Source organism: Pipra filicauda, unplaced genomic scaffold (genome assembly GCF_003945595.2).
Source record: "Pipra filicauda isolate LSUMZ 115617 unplaced genomic scaffold, ASM394559v2 scaffold47_size6085603_pilon, whole genome shotgun sequence".
Classification (NCBI taxonomy): Eukaryota; Metazoa; Chordata; class Aves; order Passeriformes; family Pipridae; genus Pipra; species Pipra filicauda.
The window spans coordinates 5242653-5261643 of NW_024104620.1; the positions used below are offsets into that span (position 1 = coordinate 5242653).

At 51.5% G+C, this 18991-nt stretch overlaps 2 protein-coding genes and 1 long non-coding RNA gene across 8 annotated transcripts; 2 read left to right on the top strand and 1 right to left on the bottom strand.

Moving 5' to 3' along the window:
* Nucleotides 1–1056: 1056 nt before the first annotated feature.
* On the bottom strand, nt 1057–5043 carry LOC120324284. Of its 3 annotated transcripts, none has more exons than XR_005565455.1 (3): nt 3498–5043; nt 2508–3150; nt 1057–2395 (listed from the first exon to the last, which is right to left on the bottom strand). It is a non-coding gene; the product is annotated as an uncharacterized LOC120324284 (long non-coding RNA). The 3 variants fall into 3 exon arrangements; XR_005565453.1 differs by having other exon boundaries at nt 1057–1329; nt 1818–3150; XR_005565452.1 differs by having other exon boundaries at nt 1057–3150.
* Nucleotides 5044–5150: 107 nt separating this feature from the next.
* Nucleotides 5151–7207, top strand: HIPK4 (homeodomain interacting protein kinase 4). Of its 3 annotated transcripts, XM_039386339.1 has the most exons (3): nt 5151–5374; nt 5528–6670; nt 6871–7207. In XM_039386339.1, exons 1-3 carry the CDS (start codon nt 5222–5224, stop codon nt 7174–7176), a joined length of 1602 nt encoding a protein of 533 aa, XP_039242273.1. In that variant the 5' UTR covers nt 5151–5221; the 3' UTR covers nt 7177–7207. The 3 variants fall into 3 exon arrangements, with proteins under 3 accessions (XP_039242273.1, XP_027592100.2, XP_027592102.2); XM_027736299.2 differs by having other exon boundaries at nt 5151–6670; XM_027736301.2 differs by having other exon boundaries at nt 5151–6648; nt 6871–6963.
* Nucleotides 7208–7815: 608 nt separating this feature from the next.
* Nucleotides 7816–17226, top strand: PPIH (peptidylprolyl isomerase H). Of its 2 annotated transcripts, XM_027736408.2 has the most exons (10): nt 7816–7908; nt 8000–8064; nt 8668–8691; nt 9186–9230; nt 9641–9683; nt 11603–11695; nt 13178–13265; nt 14230–14270; nt 15484–15574; nt 17041–17226. In XM_027736408.2, the coding sequence occupies exons 1-9, from the start codon at nt 7843–7845 to the stop codon at nt 15550–15552; spliced, it is 534 nt and encodes a 177-aa protein (XP_027592209.1). In that variant the 5' UTR covers nt 7816–7842; the 3' UTR covers nt 15553–15574; nt 17041–17226. The 2 variants fall into 2 exon arrangements, with proteins under 2 accessions (XP_027592209.1, XP_039242275.1); XM_039386341.1 differs by lacking the exons at nt 15484–15574; nt 17041–17226 and adding an exon at nt 14364–15477 and having other exon boundaries at nt 7819–7908.
* Nucleotides 17227–18991: the final 1765 nt, after the last annotated feature.

The window sequence follows — 18991 nt, forward strand, 5'->3', positions numbered from 1 at the left end:
TGTCCGGAGCTGTCTGAGTGACCACTATCATCATCATCATCATCCAGTGGAGCCATTTGTTTTGCCAGGGAGGTAACCATGACAATCCCCCTAAACACCCCGCCGGCTTCCCCTCCCCTCGCTCCCCTCCTGCGCCCGGGGAGGGGAGGGGTGAGGGACGAAGCCCACCTGGGTGGAAGAGATGCCCCCGAGCTGGGCAGGCTGGTGGAGAAAGGGGGCTGCGAAAGCCTTTTGCCCACCCCCATGATTTGCCTCCCCGGGGTGAGATTTTGCACAGCTGCCGCTCGAAGGGGGAGAATCCTTTGCATTCATTTCTGTCCTCCCTTTCCTCTTTTACGGGAAAGAAAGCACCCTAAAGCCTCCCCAAATCAGGCTGCATCATCCCTGACCAGCTTTGTCTGCAGCCCTAGGCCAGATCTCTCTGCCCCCCTTGCTGTTGTCCCCATTCCCATCTCAGCTCATCCATGCTGTCATCCCTGGGAACACCCCAAAGCCCCTCACTGCAGCCCCCCACCCCTGGGGGTCTAAAGGGGACCCTCCCTAAAGGCAGAGGGGAGTGATGCTGTAACAGAGGGATGTCCTTGGTGGGGTACAGTCCCTGTCCTGAGCAACTTAAATGCAGGAAAAACAACTTGTAGGTGAATGAGGGAAACTGAGGCAGCAGGAGGGGCAAGATTTGGACACTGTCCCAAAGCAGAGCTGGACACCAAGCACACAGAGGGGTGAAGCTCCTCCTTCTCCACCTGGTCTCCAAGGACACATCCATGTCATAGGACCAGGATCACCATGCATCCATAAAGAATCCCAAGAAGGATATGCTTTAGGGGAAATACAAGGAACTCTACAAGCAAATGGCTACCCAAGAGCTTTTTCCCTATCTGACTTCAGCCCTGAAGCTCCAGAATTTATGGCTCTTCCCAGACAGATGAGTCAGCCAAGGAGAAGCCTGTGTCCCGTGTTCCCAGCACCTGTAAATGTTTGTTTACCATGGCTTGTGGCTTCCAGGAAGAAAATAACATATGCCAGGAGAAAGCCTGGGATTCAAACCAAGAAATCTGGTGGCTGCAGGGTATTTATTTAGAAAATAAAGTAGGATCTGACATGGAGGATGAGGCAGGTGTGAGACCTTGGGAGAACAGACACAGAGTTGGTTTAGGGGTAATTAATATTTAGTGCTGCATCACCAAAGGCATCAATGTGATGTTCAAAAGTGCTGCCACGACCCAAAACAGCTCACAGAGGCCTTCAGCTGGTGTTTATTCCTCCTCATCTTGTCCAGATCAGCTGTGCCACCATGGACAAGGGTCACCTCCTCCCAGGGAGCAGCAGCTGAAGAATTAGGTGGGCACAACTGAGACAAAATTGGGGAGGAGGCAAGCTAAAAACAGAATTTGAGCTGACCAGAAGTGCCATCTCTAAGCTTGTGGCTTCCCCCTTTCCCCCAGACCCTTTCTGTCATGGCCCCTTTTGTCTGGGAGGAATCTTCATCCATATTCAATTTTAGAATCAAGGAGTGATGCTGGGAACAGTGGGAGGGAACTGGGAGCACTGGGGGGAGTCAAGGAATGATGCTGGGAGCAGCGGGAGGGAACTGGGAGCACTGGGAGAGAACTGGTAGCACTGGGGGGAGTCAAAGAGTGATACTGGGAGCAGAGAGAGGGAACTATGAGCTCTGGGAGAGAACTGGGAATACAGGGGAGAGCCAAGGAGTGATACTGGAAGCAGTGGGAGGGAACTGGGAGTACTGAGAGGAGTCAAGGAATGATACTGGGAGCAGTGGGAGGGAACTGGGAGCACTGGGTGGAGTCACCTCTCACCTGGGGCAGCCCCAGGTGTGAGCAGTGAGGGTGATAAGGGGGTGGGGCAGCCCCAGGTGTGGCCAGTGAGGATGAGGATTGCCCCTTGATTCTGGTGCCAGTTAAGGGTTTCAAATGGAAATGGCCTATGGGAGTTTCTTCTCAGGTGGATGTTGCATCCTCTACTCTCACAGACAGCCTTTCAGAATCTGCTGCCTCTAGAAAACAGTCCTAGAAAAAAATGACAGTTCTGGGCATCACATTTCCCATACAGCCTTAAACTGCACAACATACATTGATATTATGCTTTGTTTTTTCAGCTGCATGCACCCTTTGCATTTTTCCTCTTGCTGAGACCAGCTCCATAACCTTAATCTGAAAACAAAATGGGAGAAAACAGTTAATTGGCTTCACAGTCACCTCGAAGGATATCAACACCGTGTGCCCTGGGGCTACAAGCTTTCCTTTCAAACTGTAGGTACTCTCACGTTCTTTCACTCTTGCAGGGATCCTGTACCTGAACTGTGTCAAGTGTAGATATTGGTCACAAAAGGTGCCTGCTCAGCAAGCTGTTACTGTCTCCACATTTAACTTGCCTCCTTTGACAAAAAGGAACAGAAAGTCAGCTCTGGCCTTCGCTTTGCTTTTGCAGCTTATAAACTGCACGACAGGCACGGGTCTGTGTGCCCAGCTCTGTGTCCCCTCACACACCTTCTGCCTCACAGTCACAAAACTAAAACCAGTTCAAGCAGCTGGTCCCCTAGAAAAGGTTCTGGAAGAAAAAGCCAGTGCTGGGATTCACTCCTCTTTTGAAGCCTAGAAACTGCAGAGCCAACAAGGAGACGATTCGCCTTCCTTCCCACGCGTAATGCAGGATCACGTTCTTTCATCCTCGAGGAGCCAGCATCCAAAATTCAACCCCTGCGCTAACTAATGGTCCCAGCACAAGAAGCGCTTGGCTTTCACCGCTCATCAAACCACCACGCGATGGCGGTGTGGACTTGCAAAAGTCAATGTCCCAGGGCTAAACCAGCTAAACCAGCCAAGTTCAAAACCTCACCGCCCTCAAATGAACCGTGTCGGGACTGAAAGGTTTGGCTGACCTTCCACGTGCAAACTCGAGCTCCTTCCCAAGTATGTACTAGTAAATTTTTTCCCCCCTCTCTCAGAATCCAGCTACGGAATCGAAAATACATCCGGCAAAAACAGAGCTCACAGAAGTGCCAGGCGAGAAAGCTGTTGCTGTCTCCACCTTCAGCCGCACCCGCTGAACTGCAGCACACCCCCCGGAATCTGCTCCTTCGGCTCTCTGCACCATCGTAATCCTTCAGTCTCACAGAGTCAGGATCTAAAACTGAGCCCCACCACTAGCTGCTCAGACACTAAATGGACTAGGACAAAAAGCTCAACAGCTTGGCTTTTACATTCCCACTCTGGAGGTTCAGCAGCTGTAACTGATAGCACTGTGTACTAGGAAAAGCACTTCAACTCACTAGGACACTCTCTGAACTGCCCAATGTGAGAATCCAAAAGTGCTTTCCCTGCCAAAGAGAGGAATGAAGACCCTATCTCAGCAGAAATGTGATCCCCCCCCCTCCAAAACAGAAAATATCCAGGGATTGTTCCTATACAGAAGTGCCAGAACCCTGGGCATTAACTCCCCAAGGCATCTGCACACCCACACCGGGGAGAGCTGCTTACCTTGCCCATAGCAAACAGACTGCCAAACGTTGCAGAAGACCACCTAAAAAACTGAAGATGCTGGGAGGTTGCTCCCACACCAAAGGTGCCAGATAGAAAAACTATTGCTGTCCCTTTCATCCCCTGGGCACCCAATTCTTTGCAGCACAAGCCCCAGGACTATGTGTTTTTATGAAGAGCACTGTGATCCCTTTGCAGAAGGTTAACTCCAAAATTTGGATCCCCACTCGGTCGTTGCAGTCGTCGGGGGATTGCTCCCACACAAAATGTCCCAGGACAGAAAGCTGCTCCTGGCTGCTGCAGCCTCTGCCCTGCACCTGAAGCACTGGGATTACCTGCCTTCCTCCCCGTGTAAAAGCACTGGGACACACTTCCAGGAGTCCAGACCCAAAAGTCAGATACCATCTCCAATATTGCCAGCATCCAAGAATTGCTCCTACACAAAGGGGGCCAGCCAGGAGAGAACTGTCTTGCTGCTGTTTAGCTCCCCATGGTACCACAAACAGTGGGACTACATCCTTTGCTTCCCAAAGAAAGACACTCTAGTGATTCACTTCCTGAACCCCACCCTAGAAATTTGGAGCCAATCCTCAAAAACTGTATACACCTTGGATTTTTCTATACCAGAGGTACCAGAACAGAAAGCTGGGGCTGGTCTTTATGTCCCCTGGGTAGCCCATCCTCTGCACCTGAAACACTGGGCCTAGCTGTTTTCCTTCCTTTCTACACCTCCCTTGCATTACCTTACATATCACCTTAACTGCCCCTTTCTTGCCTGGCCTTTCCTTGCTTTACCTGCCCTTGTTTGACTTCCATTGCTTTGCCTACCCCTCCCCTGCCTTGCCTAACTCTTCCTGGCCATCCTTTGCCTTGCCTTGCCTCTCTCTGCCCACTTCTCCCTTCCTTGCATTGCCTTCCATACCCATCCTCTGCCTTGACTTGCCTACCCCTCCCTATTCTTGCCTGGCCTATTTTCCAGGTGTTACTGTCAAGCAGGGAAAGTGTGGGGGGGAGTGCTCTTGGCTTGGCCAGAATAAATATTAATGTCCAAAAAAGTCATGAGAATGGCTATGGGGCTTGGACACAGGGTTTAGGGGAACAGGGAGGGGTTTTCTGGGGCTGGAAATAGGTGTGTGGGTGTGAGGGCTAGGCTGTGTTTTAAGGGAACAGAGGTGGATTTCAGCAGGGCTGGGGATGGTTTATGTTGGGCTGGAACTTGGGAGGTGGGGATGGATATTGTGGGGTTCGGAGGGGTTTTGGGAAACTAGGGAGAGGTTTTGGGGGGCTTGGATGGGTTTGGGGGACAAGGGATTGGGTTTGGAGGACTGGAAAATGGTTTTGGGGGGCTGCATATGGGTCATGGGGGACTTGGATGGGTTTCAGAGGACCAGGGAAAGGGTTTAGGAGGCTGGAAATGGGTTTTCAGGGGGCTGTGATGGGTTGGGGGGGGGCTTGGATCCATTTTGGGGGGAGCAGGGATGTGGTTTTGGGTTTGTGGGTGGATTTTGGGAGAGCAGGGCTGGATTCGGGGTGTCCAGTGCTGGGTTTCAGGGGGCTCCTCCACCCAGGCTCCTTCTGCTGTGACATCATCAACAGAAGGTGCTGCCGTGGTGGTGCTGGAACCCCCGGCGTTGCGAGACCAGGTTGGGACAGTTGAGTGTCCCCAGTCCCCGCTGGGCACTGAACGGTAGGATCCTGAGCCCCTGGCGAGGAGCTGACCCACCATGGTGACACTGGTGGTAGGTGCCGAGTGCTACGACCTGGTGGCCACGGTCGGGAAGGGGACCTTTGGGCAGGTGACCCAGGGCCAGCGCAGGAGCACAGGGGAGATGGTGGCCATCAAGATCCTGAGGAACCATGATTACAACGGCCAAACGGTGAGGAACGAGCTGAGGCTGCTGCAGGCCTTGCGGGAGGGGGACGCGGAAGAGTCGCACGTCGTCCGTTTCCTCGAGTCCTTCAGCGACACGGTCTGGACCTACCTCGTCTTCGAGCTGCTGCAGCAAAACCTCTTTGATTTCCAAAAGCAGAACAACTTCTCACCGCTGCCCGTCCGGCACATCCGAACCATCACGGCACAGGTGCTGGCGGCGCTGGTCAAGCTGAAGGAGCTCTCCATCATCCACGCTGACCTCAAGCCGGAGAACATCATGCTGGTGGACCACCTGCGCTACCCGTTCCGCGTCAAGCTCATTGACTTCGGCTCGGCTATCCTCCTCCCCGAGGTCTACCGTGTCCAGAAGCCCTACATCCAAACCCGCTTCTACCGGGCACCGGAGATCTTGCTGGGGTTGCCCTTCTGCGAGAAGGTGGATGTCTGGTCTCTGGGCTGCGTGATGGCCGAGCTTCACCTGGGTTGGCCGCTCTACCCCGGCAACAACGAGTACGACCAGGTGCGCTACATCTGCTCCACCTTGGGACTGCCCCGGGCCGAGCTGCTCTGCGCTGCCCAGAAGACGCAGTCCTTCTTCCGACAGGTCCCATGCTCTGTCGGTACCTGGCAGCTCAAACCACCGGGGAAGGTGATGGCAAAGCCAATGGAGAGGAGGGTGCATGTGTTTTCCTCGCTGGATCAGTTAGCGGCAGTGAACCTCTGCCTGGTGTCCGATCCCGACCAGGAGGAGCTGGCCAAGCGCTGTGACCTGTATGCGATGGTGGAGCTGGTCAAGAGGATGCTCACCTGGGACTCGCGCGAGCGGATCTCGCCCAGCGCTGCCCTCCACCATCCCTTTATCTCCATGCAGGAGGTGAAGTCCCGCTTTGAGGCCACCCACTACTACCAGCTCAGCCAGGAGGACCTGAGGGCATCCCGTAAGGATTCTAGCAGAGTCGAGATCTTCCCTGGCATGGAGAAAGGTGCCTTCATCCCCACTGGCCAGGGTGGCTTCCAGAAGGCCATTGCCCAGACGGGTGGGCTCAGCCTGGCTGAGCTGGCTGGGGACACCAGCAGCAAGAACCAGCACGACATCTGCCAAGCCCCCATCCCCACGCACTGGAGCAGCCAGTGCCACCAGCATCACTGGTGTCCCAAGACGGAGCCCACCAGCGGTCACTTGACTGTGCTGGGGTGTCCCAGCAGCATGGAGCGGCACGGCCACTGCAACGGCCCGGTCGTCGGTGGCATCGCGGAGCAGAACCTGCGTGAAAGACGGTACAGCTCATCCCGTGCCAAGGTACAGGCACAGGGAGGGGGCTCCTGGGCACAGGCACTCTGGGACAATGGGTGCTTGGGATCCCTTGGGTGCTTGGGGTGCCTGGTGCCCCACGTCCCCTGGTGCCGCACGTCACGGGTGTTCAGGGTCCCTGGTGCCCAAGGTCCCCACAGAGGAGGAGGTAACACTCACCCCCTTCCCATGCTTTGCCCCCCCTGCAGAGAGCTCTGGTGATGCGGCGCGACCCCTGGAAGCCTTCAGGGACGTGGAGAGCAGGCTCCGGGATGACGGCACAGTGTCCGGCACGCTTCTCCTGCCACAGAGCTGGTGACATCCTCAGCACCACTGAGCCCCCAAGGCAACCCTGGCACACACCCCGGCAGCCCAGAGCTTGCAGGAGATCTTCCTCGTTCTCATCCCCGGGCAACCCGGCCACCAAAACCCAGCACCTTGCTGGTGGAGACCACGGCCAGGGCTGCACCAGGACACACTGTGCCGGATGCTCCCGGCTCTGTTTCTCCCACTGATCCCCCAATAAATAGTTTTGCCAAAACCCGAGCATTTCAGCTGATTCTTTGCAGGGGAGGTTTGGCAGGGCGCAGGAGTGACCCCAGGATTCCAGGCACCTCAGCACAGGGGGGATGGTCACTGTCCTGGTCCCACTGGCCACTCTGTGGCTGGTACAAGCCAGATGCCATTGGCCTCCTTACCCATCTGGGCGCACCTAATCTCATGTTCAGCTGGCGTGTGCCCAAATGGGCAGGCAGAGGAGCGGGCAGGGCTCCCTGGCCAGACCAGCACCACGGGCTGTGGACAGAGCGTGGTCCTGGGGGTCAGTGCTCTGCTCTGGAGACCCCAAGCCGCCCCTATGGGATGGGGACCGGACACCCCCGGACACTCCAGACACCCTGGACATCCCGGACACCCTGGACATCCCGAACATCTCGGACATCCTGAACAGCCCAGACATCCCGGGACACCCTGGACACGGCCCGGACACCGTCCAGACACCTTGGACAGCCCTGGACACCCCGGACACTGCCCGGGCATCCCGGACACCCTAGGCATCCCAGGCATCCCGGACATCCCGGATACGGCCAAGGCCCCTCCCGCTGCCCGCCCACCCCGTCCCGCCCCCCTGCCCGTCGATTCCGCTTCCACCGCCTGTTCCCCTTCCTGCGGAGGCGGCCGCGATGTCGGCGCTGGCGGCGAACCCCAACAACCCGGTGGTTTTCTTCGATGTCACCATCGGCGGGCAGGTGGGGGGACTGCGGGGGCAGGCGGGGGTGTCGGGAGGCGGGGGTGTACCGGGGGGCCCCGGAGGCTCACCTGGCCCCTCTGTTCCCCCAGGAGGTCGGCCGCATGAAGATCGAGCTGTTTGCCGATGTTGTCCCCAAAACGGCGGAGAACTTCAGGTAAGGAGCCGCTGCCCGTTCCTGCGAAGGCTTTTCGGTGCAGGAATGTTTTTTTGGTGGCAGAGTGATTACCTGCCCTCCCTCCCCGACCTGATGCACCTGCTCTGCTTTGCGTCTCTCTCTTTACCAGAGATGCTGTGCGGTGTCCTGGTCCCCCAGGGGAGCCCATCTGACTGCAAGGGGAAGGACTCCAGTCCCCCCTTCCTCTGTGGAGCCTCTGATGTGCCCGGTGCACGTAGAACAGGCAGTGCCTTGTGCCATGGTGGAGGTCTCCTGGCCACCCAGTTCTCCTGCAGTCAGCTAAGGGATGCACCGTTTGGAATCCCATTTCCATCAGAGAGATGGACGTACCCTGTTCTCTGTCAAGCACGGTGCCTGCCCCACATTCACCATCTCTTACAACCTCGCTGTTAAATCTCTGACCTCCTCACCAGAGAGGGCACAGAATATGTTTTGAAAAGGCAGTGGAGAGGAGCAGCCAGTTCCTATTTTACTGGGGACATCCCTGGTGCAGTAAGGAGAGTCCTATGTGCCAGTCAGTGCAGCCCTCGGTGCCCTCAGAGTTCACGTGCCTCACACTCTGCTCTCTTTTTTGTTTTCCAGGCAGTTTTGTACAGGTGAATTCAGGTAAGTGGGTTCTAGTGTCCTTTTAAGTGGCCCACTGGAGAAACAGGGGCTGGGTGAGGTGGAAGAGGGGCTCGCCTGGAAGTTTTGCATGTTGTACCAGTACAAAACGAAAGAGTTACAGAAATCTGCTCTGAGGAAATTGTGAGGGGCTCTGTGAGTCACGGAGGTGGCAGGTTTTCCCTTTTGGATGTGACTTTTCGTGCCCAGGTGGCTCTAAAAAGCCCTGTCTGCAAAACCCACCTGCTCGTGCTGCACACTGCAGTGGGATCCTGTGAAGATGATGGTGTGGGTGTTACCAAGTCATTTCTTGTGCAGAGCCCATTTGAGGCTTCCTTTTGCCTCCAACAGCAGCAGCTGAGAGGCTGCAGCTCTTGATTGTATTTCAAGGCAGCTCCTAATGTATGGGGCAACCTTTGGGACTCTGAATTCTTGTGGGGGTTTTGTGTTCGGATATCCAGTAAGCTGAAAGGGTTTTCCTTTTTATTTCCTTACAGGAAAGATGGTGTCCCTATAGGTTATAAAGGAAGCACTTTCCACAGGTAATTCACCTACTTTTTAGGCACTAAATAGCATCCTGAGCCAGATGGGGTTTTGGGACCTGCCTCGAGGCTTTAGTGGGTCATGGCTAGTGTCATCCTCCTGTGGCTTTGGGGGATCTGGGGGTGCTGTCAGGGGTGTATGCTGGGGTCACTGGGAGGAGTCCCCTGTTCCTGGTGTGCTACATCAGAGATCACTGTCTGGCATCTGTCACCTAATCACTGTCCCTGGTCAAACAGCAATGGGTCCCAAATGGCCTGATATCAACCACTGATTTGTTGCAGATTTCGGGCTGCAGCACTCACAGGCTGTTAACTTCTGTTGCACAGCGAGGCAGAACTCCTTTTTACCTTACACTGAGCTTCCTGAGGCCTTTGTCTGCTGAGAACTAAGTGCTGTTTTACTTCTTTAGGGTAATAAAGGATTTCATGATCCAAGGAGGTGACTTCGTAAATGTATGTACCCCTGCATCCCTTTTGTCCTTTTCCTGCATTGTGTAACATGCAGCTGTTTCCAAGGGTCCGTGCTGATTTATGGGATCTCTTCCTTTTTTGGGGTGTGCAGTAGTAACTGGAGGTGTCCTCACAGCATTGCTGCCATCTTACTGCAACAGACAATAATGTACTTGAAAAGAAATCTGGAGCCTTGGGTGAATATACTTTCTTCTTCCCAAAATATTTCCTCTCTGCAGTAGCCTGGCAATAGTGCTGGAGGCTTTTAAAACTTGCAAAGGTTTTTTTTTTTTACCGTTTTCCTTCCCTCTTCCGTTGTCCTCTCCCAAACAACAAAGCCTTGGATTTTTATTAGCTTTGTAGAGAGACCCTAAGTACAGAGCCAAGTGCCTAGTACAAGAGGTCTTTTGAATCAAAACTAACTTTTTGTTACTGAATTGTCTCGAAATAGAAAAGGGTTTGTGCCCGCAGTGGTGGTTGTGTCTGGCTTGGGTATAAGCAGAGTACAGGAGGAAGGCTAAAGGGCCACAGGATTTCTTCACTGTCCTGGGACCCAGTAAAATTACTTAATATCTGAAAGTGTTTCAAAATATGAGGGGACTGATAAGGACTTTTTTAATATAAAACTTGGTTGTATGAAAGTCACTGAGAGAACAGTGGGTGGCTCAGCCACACCAAACTCTGAGGTAGTTGCTAATTGTGACACTGCTCAGACGTCCCAGTGGGCTTTATTGCTTCCCCTGCAGCTCAACAAGCTTTACAGACTGCTCCAGTATTTGGTATTTATACAGTATATTTATTACAAAGCCATTTGGGGAGAAAGCACAGTCACACTGACCCCTGAGACATGGTGTAAGCTCCTGTCTCAGAGCCAACAGTTCAAGTAAGCCACAAAGAACGGGAGGAAAAGAAGCAAGAGCTGGGCAGGCAGAGCAAAAGATGTGGTGCTGCATGTGGTGTATTACTGGCATTTTTTGTTAACTGTTAAGTTTGGCCTAATAAAGATCAGGTGTGTTAAGCAGAAAGGCAAGGAAGGGAAAGGGGTTGCAGCAAGGCAGAAGAAATGGGGCTGAAGAGACACAGAAAGAGAAAATCAACAGAGAAATGGAATTAACTGTCAGAATAGTAAATTTAAGTGATCGTGCCAGAGATACCTGTTTGCATTGCTTCTGCAGCTTTCCCTGGAGCACTCCTCACTGCAGCATTTTTAAGGCCATTCTGTTGAAGGGTCCCTGCTCAGTCCTTTGGCGTCACACAGGAGTGTTCTGAACTTGTGGGCTGTCAGAACTTACAACCTGCAGCAGTCGCAGCCCACGCTGCTTCCATTTATAAGTGTCTTGAGATCTGAGTGCTCGGGCTTATAGTTAAGTACAAGATGTTTGGACTTGGTGGAAAGAACAGCAAAAACTAGAAAATCTATGTTTTAGAAACTGCAGAACAGGGAGATTGCTTCCCTGTTTCCAGTAAAGTCACAGAAAATAAGGTGAAATACTTAAACCCACCTTGAGCTGACTTTTTCCACACAACCACTTCTGCTTTCCTTGACATACCAGCCTGTGCTTCTGTGTCCCCTCCCTTTTCCCTGTGAAGTCCAAGTGGGTCTGTACCAAGCAATCTGTAGCTTCCACCTCACTCTGGAAGGCTTGGACTTAAGGCTTACCACCCCCGTGGGTTTTTGCCAATGTATGGATGGTGAACGATGAACTGTGTAATTAGAAACCAGTTGCTGTTCCTGTTCAGAAATGAGACACTGACTGTGTTCACTGCTGGTGTATATAAATGGCAGTACAGCATCCACTCTGGGCTGAGTTTGACCCCTTCCTCTTGCTTGGGGTTTTTAAATTTAATTTTTGAATCGAATTGTTCTGCAGCAGTTGCTACAGAACAAATACTGTGGCTGACTGGGCACTTCTCTCGTGCAGGGAGATGGCACTGGAGTAGCCAGTATATACAGGGGTCCTTTTGCAGATGAAAACTTCAAGCTGAAACACTCTGCTCCTGGCCTGCTCTCTATGGTGAGTGTGAAATAATGACATTACAGACTGAAAAGCTTTTGGTACTCCCTCTGTGCCTAAGTGTATACGTTATTTGCTGAACAGCAGAAATCTCCACCATTGGGTACGAGGTCTGGAAGACCTGCTTTGTAACTACTAGTCAGAAGGCTACTCATGGGTTAATATCTTGAGTAACTCAGTAATCCTGATCCTGCATCATCCTTCCTTTGTTGTGTGTTGGAGCTCTGGGACAGGCTTGGCTTGATCAGCTTTCAGAAGAGCTTGATTCTTACAGTTTTCTTACAGTGGTGAGTGGTGGTGTTTTCTTCTTCCCTAACACTGTTATCAAAAGCTGACCTGGCAAGGATGAAACAGAGATATTTGGGAGTTCCAAAGCCACAGCAGTGTTACTATGGTATCTTTCATAACAGACCTTCCTGTTCAACAGAGTAAAGAAACTGCAGCCATTGCATGTTGTCTGGTAGGAACAATACCCTGACTTTTGGAAGAGGAAGCAAATGGAGCCAGCCCTTCAGTGTTCCTATCCACAACTGCTTCTTCTCCAGCTCTTTCAGCCACTGTGACCTTAGAAATGCTTCGGGCATTCATCATTTGGATTAGTTATTCACCCAGTTCAAAACATGACCCAAAAAGTGGTGTCATGGCACAGCTAAGCAGCCAGTGTGCTGTGGTGTGGGAGAAGGAATCCACTCCAGTATTGCCAGCTTTGTGTTAAAGTGGCCTGGCTCTGAAGTCGTTTTGCTGGATCAAACCATGGATCCCAGCTGGATTCTTCTGAAGCTGGCTAGCAATAACTAAAAAAGCTGAAGCGAGCCTGTCCTCTGCAGTCCTGCAGCTGCAAAACTTGCCCAGTTCACTTGTCAGCACAGAAATATGCTTTAGTAGCTCCTGGTTGTCAGTACTGCAAATGGACTTCAGTGTTGCAGAGATGTTTTCTTAACAGAGTGCAAGTGCTCTGGGTGTTGCACTCAGGTGTGAACTGAATTTCACATCTGCATTCCACCTTTCCTGGGAGCCCTGTGCCAATACGATCATTACCTTTCTCACCCTGATCATTGGAACAGACACCTTTTTTTTTATTTTTATTCTGAGGAAACCTCCCAAATAGCAGAAATCAGCTGCTTTTTTTTTTTTTTCCCCCTGGTTCCTGGCTTTCAGTTTTCCTCAGGACAATACTGCAGCCAATAAGCACTTGTCCAAAAAGTCCAGCCTTTTTTCAGGAGTGTGCTCTATTGCCTGGACTTGAGCACAGGCTTGTGCTGAATATGCCTTTGTAGAAATATAATAAAAAGTTGCTGACGTGGCTCTTGCACACACTGGCGTGACCAGATGTGTGTCTTGCTTCCTTTGGTTTGTGTAGCAGAAAGCTAAAAATAAGCTGGTCTAGAGCAACAGCTCTCTCTTATGTGAGATGTGTCTGCCTTCAGTTCTGACCAGTCTGAAATTGTAGATTTGTCATGTTTTGCCATTCTCAACCCCCAGGCAAACAGTGGCCCAAGTACCAACGGCTGCCAGTTCTTCATCACGTGTTCCAAGTGTGACTGGTTGGATGGGAAGCACGTTGTGTTTGGTGAGTACCTGCAGCAGAGTTCTGGAGTGGCAGCTCACGGGCATCCCTGTGGGGCAGCTGTTAAAATAAACTATAGAGAGAATTATGGAATCTCCTCAGCTGGGAGGGACCCACAAGCATCACTGTGTCCCACTTCTGGGCCTGCACAGGACACCCCAGACATTTCACTCTGTGCCTGAGAGTGTTGTCCAAACACTGCTGGAGCTCTGGCAGCCCTGGGGCCGTGACCACTGCCCTGGGGAGTCTGTTCAGTGCCCAGCCACCCTCTGAGCATGAACTGCTCATTCTTCCCTTCTTGCTTGTGCTAGTGCTTGCTTGTGCAGCCTGATACTGTGATGGATCATTGTTGAAATGAATCATTTTTTTCCCAGGTTAGCTTTAATCCAGATCAGTTCTGTGATTGTGTTGCTACACAAATCCTTGTGCCAGGGCAGGCAGCACAGATCAGTCAAGGGATCCCTTTCTTTTCCACTGTCAGAGAGGACTGAGCTTTCAGCAGAGTTTTTTGGATAGTAATTCTCTGAAACCACATCTGCTAACTTGCATTTACTGCTGCTTGAGCTGTAGGAATTCCAGGCCAGCCTTAAGCTGATGTCCTACTTACTGCTCCCCCTAATTCTTAAGTACCACTGATGTTGCTCATTGCCAGGTTTGCATCATTACAGGGGTTGTGTTGCTAGAGAGGTAGTTTGTGCTGGTGGCAGTAGGTCTCAAACCCCAGATTTCTACACAGACCACCCCTGCCATGGGAAAAGGCACCTAATCTGTGCTGAACGTGGAAAATGTTTGAAGAGGGATTGTTTCCTTCATCAGTTTAGAGATCAGTAACAGACTCTGAAGTGCCCAATAGCTGCACACTGCACAAGGCTTTTCAGGAAGGACAAAAATGCACGTATCTGTGATGGGTGGGGGGAGCCAAGGTAAAAACTGTCCATATTGAAGTGGATAAATTTTCTCATTCTAGGTAAAATTGTCGATGGGCTGTTGGTCATGAGAAAAATTGAAGTAAGTTTGCACTTGCCTGTTTCTCCGTGAATTGGGAAGTGATGTACGGGATTAACAAGAGTCGTCCTGTTCTTTCCCGCTGTCTGTTTACAGGATACCAGGGAATACCAGTGTTGATAACTGGTGTTATCAGTTGTCATCGTTGTAACGTGGCAGGAAATCTGGTGAAGCACAGGCTGTGTGGGCTGGCTTTGGGAATGCTGGTGTCTCGTGGCTCCGATAGCCCCGGAGCGGAAATTGCGTTCTCGGGGCTTTATTTGCTTTGCCTTTGTTCAGGAAGCCGAACTAAAAAGTTGTCCCATCAGCAGCTCAGACAGGAGTGTGAAACATCTCACTTCTGTGCCGTTGCCTGGGATTATTCAGTGGGTGCAAAATCATCAGTTCTGCTGATCCGTGACCAGCGTGTTTAATAAGAAAAATTAAACTAATCTCCTGGTGGGCTTCCAGGAGCTGAGGATAAACTCGGTCGGGGTGGTGATTGCTGCCAGTGTCGTGTGTGGTGTCACGGCAGGATAATGAGTGGATTTAACGAACAGCAGTGAGTTCTTTGAGACACTGACTCCATGGCACACACGTGGGATAACGTGCATGAGAGCCTCTAATGCAAAAAGTGGGGCAAGCACAGAGCTGTTGGGTGTTGGAAGGAGCTGTACAGCATGGAATAGCCTGTATGCTGCTGGCCCTCTTGGCCAGAAGCATTGCTGGAGGGTGGTGGTGAGCCTGCTTTGGGCGTCGCTGTAGTGAGAGCAAAGTAAAGGAAATTTGAGACTCAAGGAAGAGCAGCTGAGTCCAGCATATTGAGTGGTTCAGAATGAGGGTGGCTATGTCACTGTCCCTTCCCTTTCTGTATGAATACAAGTTTGTTTTGCTTGTGGCAGCTGTTTTTAGTAACTGTGAAAGATTTAAGCCAGAGCAGCCTCAAGTGACATGATGCCTGCTGCATTTCATGAGGGGCTCTCCAGTTTTTGCTCTGTTCCTTCCCTCCCATTCAGAGGACCAGCCTCTGGTCTGTGTCCCAAACCTCTGCACACAGAGAGAACTCACCAGCTTATGGCTGGGCCCGTTGCCAAAATACATAACGGTGCTTCTTTGTTCCTCAGAATTCCCTGTTTCCCGTGTTACACAAACATCTCTTAGCCAGTCTTCCAGGACATGTCACTGGCTGGGTCTGCTGTGCTTTTGTAAGGTTTAATGTTCATTTGTTTGTCCCCAGAACGTGCCTACAGGTCCCAATAACAAACCCAAGCTGCCAGTTGTGATCTCTCAGTGCGGGGAAATGTGAAGAGCAATGCAAGAGCAGTGTGGTAAGTCTGAGTCTTCCCAGGGACAGTGCCATGAACCCTGGGCTGCTCTGCTCCTTTACAAACACCAGAGGCAGGAGATTTTGCAGCTGCAGTCGGGGGGAAGGTGGGGTTGTGGGAACCCTTCCTTGGATGGAGTTAGACTGCTTTAGAAAGTGGATGAAAGGCAACTGCAGCAGGAATCCAGCTGGCATTAGCTGGGCTGGCATTACCCAGGCAGTCTGGGGTGGGGGGAGGCCTCACTTTGACCTGCAGGTTGGAGAACTCTCCAACTACTGCAAGAAGCAAAGTATCCATGGGTGGGGCAGGCAGGGATCAAGAAAAGGAGAGGAGAAAGGGAGGACCTGCCTCCTTGCTCAGTGCAGCTCTAGGACCCCTGCCACTGAAGGACCAAGGAATTATCATCTTACACAGTCTTACCTTAACTTGAAAAAAATATCACTGTCCTCATCTGAAGGGAGATGTTTCCACTATTTACTATTATTCAGGCTTCTTTTTGATTAAACCAATAGGCTCAGGCTAACATACAGAATTCCGTTTCCATTTGTCTGCTCACTTTACTGTAAAAAACTCAAGTATTTAAACAAATCTCTCTAGATTTCAGTGTGTCAGGCTGCAGCTTGTCAAAAATCTGTATTAGCCTTATCGTTGCTCATTTTTTCCAAATTTCAGCAGGCAGGCAGGCTCTGACAAAATCAAATCCCCACAATTTTTGATCCTCCATTAAATCATTTCCAAAGACAGCTGGAATTGCCCACGAAGACACATCCCTGCTTGCATAAGTAAAGTCTTAGAGATCTGCAGCACTTCAGAATCTTGGGAGCTCCTGCTATTTGATGAAGTGACAACAGGGAATGTAATCATTCTTCCATTCCCCTGATACTTCTGGTGGCATTTACAGGCTTTTGAAGATAAGGACAGCCTTGCTAACGGGCTTCTTTGCAGATTGGCAGAGCTGTGCTGATGGGCTGGGTCCCCTTTAGGGTTGTCCTCAGGCCCAGACTTGTTGATCATTTCAGTTTGGAGTACAGGATCTCTGGCCAACATCCACTTTGAGCCTGGAAGCTTTTCATTCCTAGGTACGAGGCTGGTGCCACCTTGTGCATTTCCCAGCCAGGTCTTAGGAGCAGCCTTGCTGCACCCTGATGTCTGAGCTGCCTGGGGACAGGAATGGCTTTTGCCTTGCCTGACGTCTGACAGCCACATCAGCTACTTGTCAGGATCCCTGAAAATCAGCTGGGGGAGAAACAGGTTTTAAGGGTTTTGAGTTCAGAGGTAGATACAGTTGCCCGACAGGCAGAGCAGGAGGACTCCTGAGTTCTCTGGCTGATGAAAGCTGGTGTGTGCAGCAGCTGGCACTCCCTTAAAATCACCATGTGGCCCCTGGTGTCACTGCACAGGCCTGCTGTCCTAGGATGGGTTGGGAATGGCTGTCCAGCATTTCAGACCTGTTTTCTTATTCCTTTCAGTGTTCCTTCACCAGTGGTTAGACCTGTGCTGGCTCTGTGCAATTCCAACTCCAGCTGGCTCCCACACTGCCCGCAGGCCAGACCCTTGATGTTCTCCTGAAATGATTTGATAATGGGCATCTTATATTTTTATTTTGTTCTTTTACATTTTGAAATGTAAATAAAGAATTTTTTTTTTAAAACATGTATGCAGTGCACATCAGTTAACATGTGTGGGAATTAATTCTTCTCCAGGTGAGAAGGGCTGTAGCCTCTTCAGCAAATTCATTTTCCCTGGTTTGCTCAGTTGGGAACATTTACTGTGTTATTGAGGGAGAGAAAGGGTGAAAGGAGCTTTACAGAGCTGTGCTGCACCAGGTAACTAAGGCTGGCTGGCTGGCAGAGAGGTTCATGGCATCTTGGGAATCTCCAGAACCTTTTTGTGTGCAGCTTTACTGAGGCACACGGAATTGGTATGGCACAGATTCCATTACTGTGAGTGAGTGCTGGGCTCTGAGGTGAGTTCTGATGTAAACAAGTGTTTGTCAGCCATCCCCAGGACGTGGTGGCACGAGGCCATCGGGCTGTTCCACACCATGGGGTGTTTGGAGGAGTTCACCCAGGTGCTACAAGGGTGTTAGAGCAGAGCTGTAGGCTGGGAAACAGAGGATGGTGATGCTGTGGGAGTGAAATTGGGGCTTCTTGTCCTGTGTGGTGCAGAGGGCCTTAGGCTGTAGGTTGGTGGAAAAACTGCCTTTCTTCACCCAGAATGGGGCTGGCAACTTGCCCACCTGCAGCACTGGGCTCCAGTAGGAGCTTCTCATCCAGCTGTTTAAAGGTAAAGGAGTTAGGGGAGAGTCTGTTCTGTCACATGCAGGTGCTTCATCCCATTCTGAGAGGTCCCATCCCTCCCTGGGCAGCAGGTGTGGGGTGCACTCTGCCTGAGCTGGGTGAGCCCACTGGTGACGTGCCAGAGGAAGGTCCCACAGTTTTGGCTGTGCTCTTTTCTCTCCTGGCTCTTTGAAGTGCTGGCAGCAGGCTCTGGCTCTCAGGACTCCCGTGTCCTCGTTCCTGGGATTGCATAGCTGCTGAGGACACACTTCTCTGCAGCCCAGGGCATCTCACCTTGCACCTGCAGAACATCAAGCGATAAAAGAAGCACAAACACACCAGCCCTTTCCTCCCCAGCCCCACAATGCTTTGCAGAGTGCTGTCTCGTGTGAGAGGAGGGTTGGAGGTTCCCAACAGGCTGGCACAGGTGCCTCAGGGAACTCTGCCTGTCAGTGCAGTGCTGAAGTTTGCATTTCTGGTTACTGATGCCCAAATTCACCCCTTTTTCACCAGGGAAACCAGTTTATTTCTGGGTCCAGGCTCAGCAGCAGCACTTTTTCAGCCTGAAGTATTTATATCACTGACATCAGCTGGTCTCACTTCCTGCATACAGGGGTCACAGAGCTTCCCCAGATTAATTAACAGCAGCAAATCCATTACGACATCTTTGAATGTTGTTCCAATGGCTAATTATATCCCATTACATTTCTCTTCAACATGGAATGTGCAGGGTTTCAGTTTTCCTGCTTGTGTGTCTTGTGCCTTACCTGCTGGCTGAAAGTTTTCTCAGAAACCACATTTTTGGGTTGAATTCCCCCATGATGATGTCATATGTAGCAAGGCCTGGAATCTCCTGCTGTAGAGCAGATGATGGAGCTCCTCTCAGCTCCAGCATCTGCCTCCAGCTGTGGGTGCTGCAGCGGGAGGTGGTGTCTCTGATGGCCTCTGTGTTCCTCTGAACACACAGTAGCTTCAGGCCCTGTGGTGTTACCCCCCACAGACATTGTTGGGGCCCACAGTTTCAGCTGTAGGTTCATGGCCCTGACATTCCCACAGACTTCCTCACAGAGCTGGGAGTTTTCTCCACCATTTTCTCTTTCTTGGATCTTTGCACGGTGTATTCCCTAATTCCCATTCTACT

Coding starts and splice junctions, on each gene's coding strand:
- PPIH (XM_027736408.2), top strand. CDS start 7,843: ATGTCGGCGCTGGCGGCGAACCCCAACAACCCGGTGGTTTTCTTCGAT. Junction 8,065..8,667: donor AAAACGGCGGAGAACTTCAG/GTAAGGAGCCGC, acceptor TTTGTTTTCCAG/GCAGTTTTGTACAGGTGAAT. Junction 9,684..11,602: donor AAGGAGGTGACTTCGTAAAT/GTATGTACCCCT, acceptor TCTCTCGTGCAG/GGAGATGGCACTGGAGTAGC.
- HIPK4 (XM_027736299.2), top strand. CDS start 5,222: ATGGTGACACTGGTGGTAGGTGCCGAGTGCTACGACCTGGTGGCCACG. Junction 6,671..6,870: donor ACAGCTCATCCCGTGCCAAG/GTACAGGCACAG, acceptor CCCCCCCTGCAG/AGAGCTCTGGTGATGCGGCG.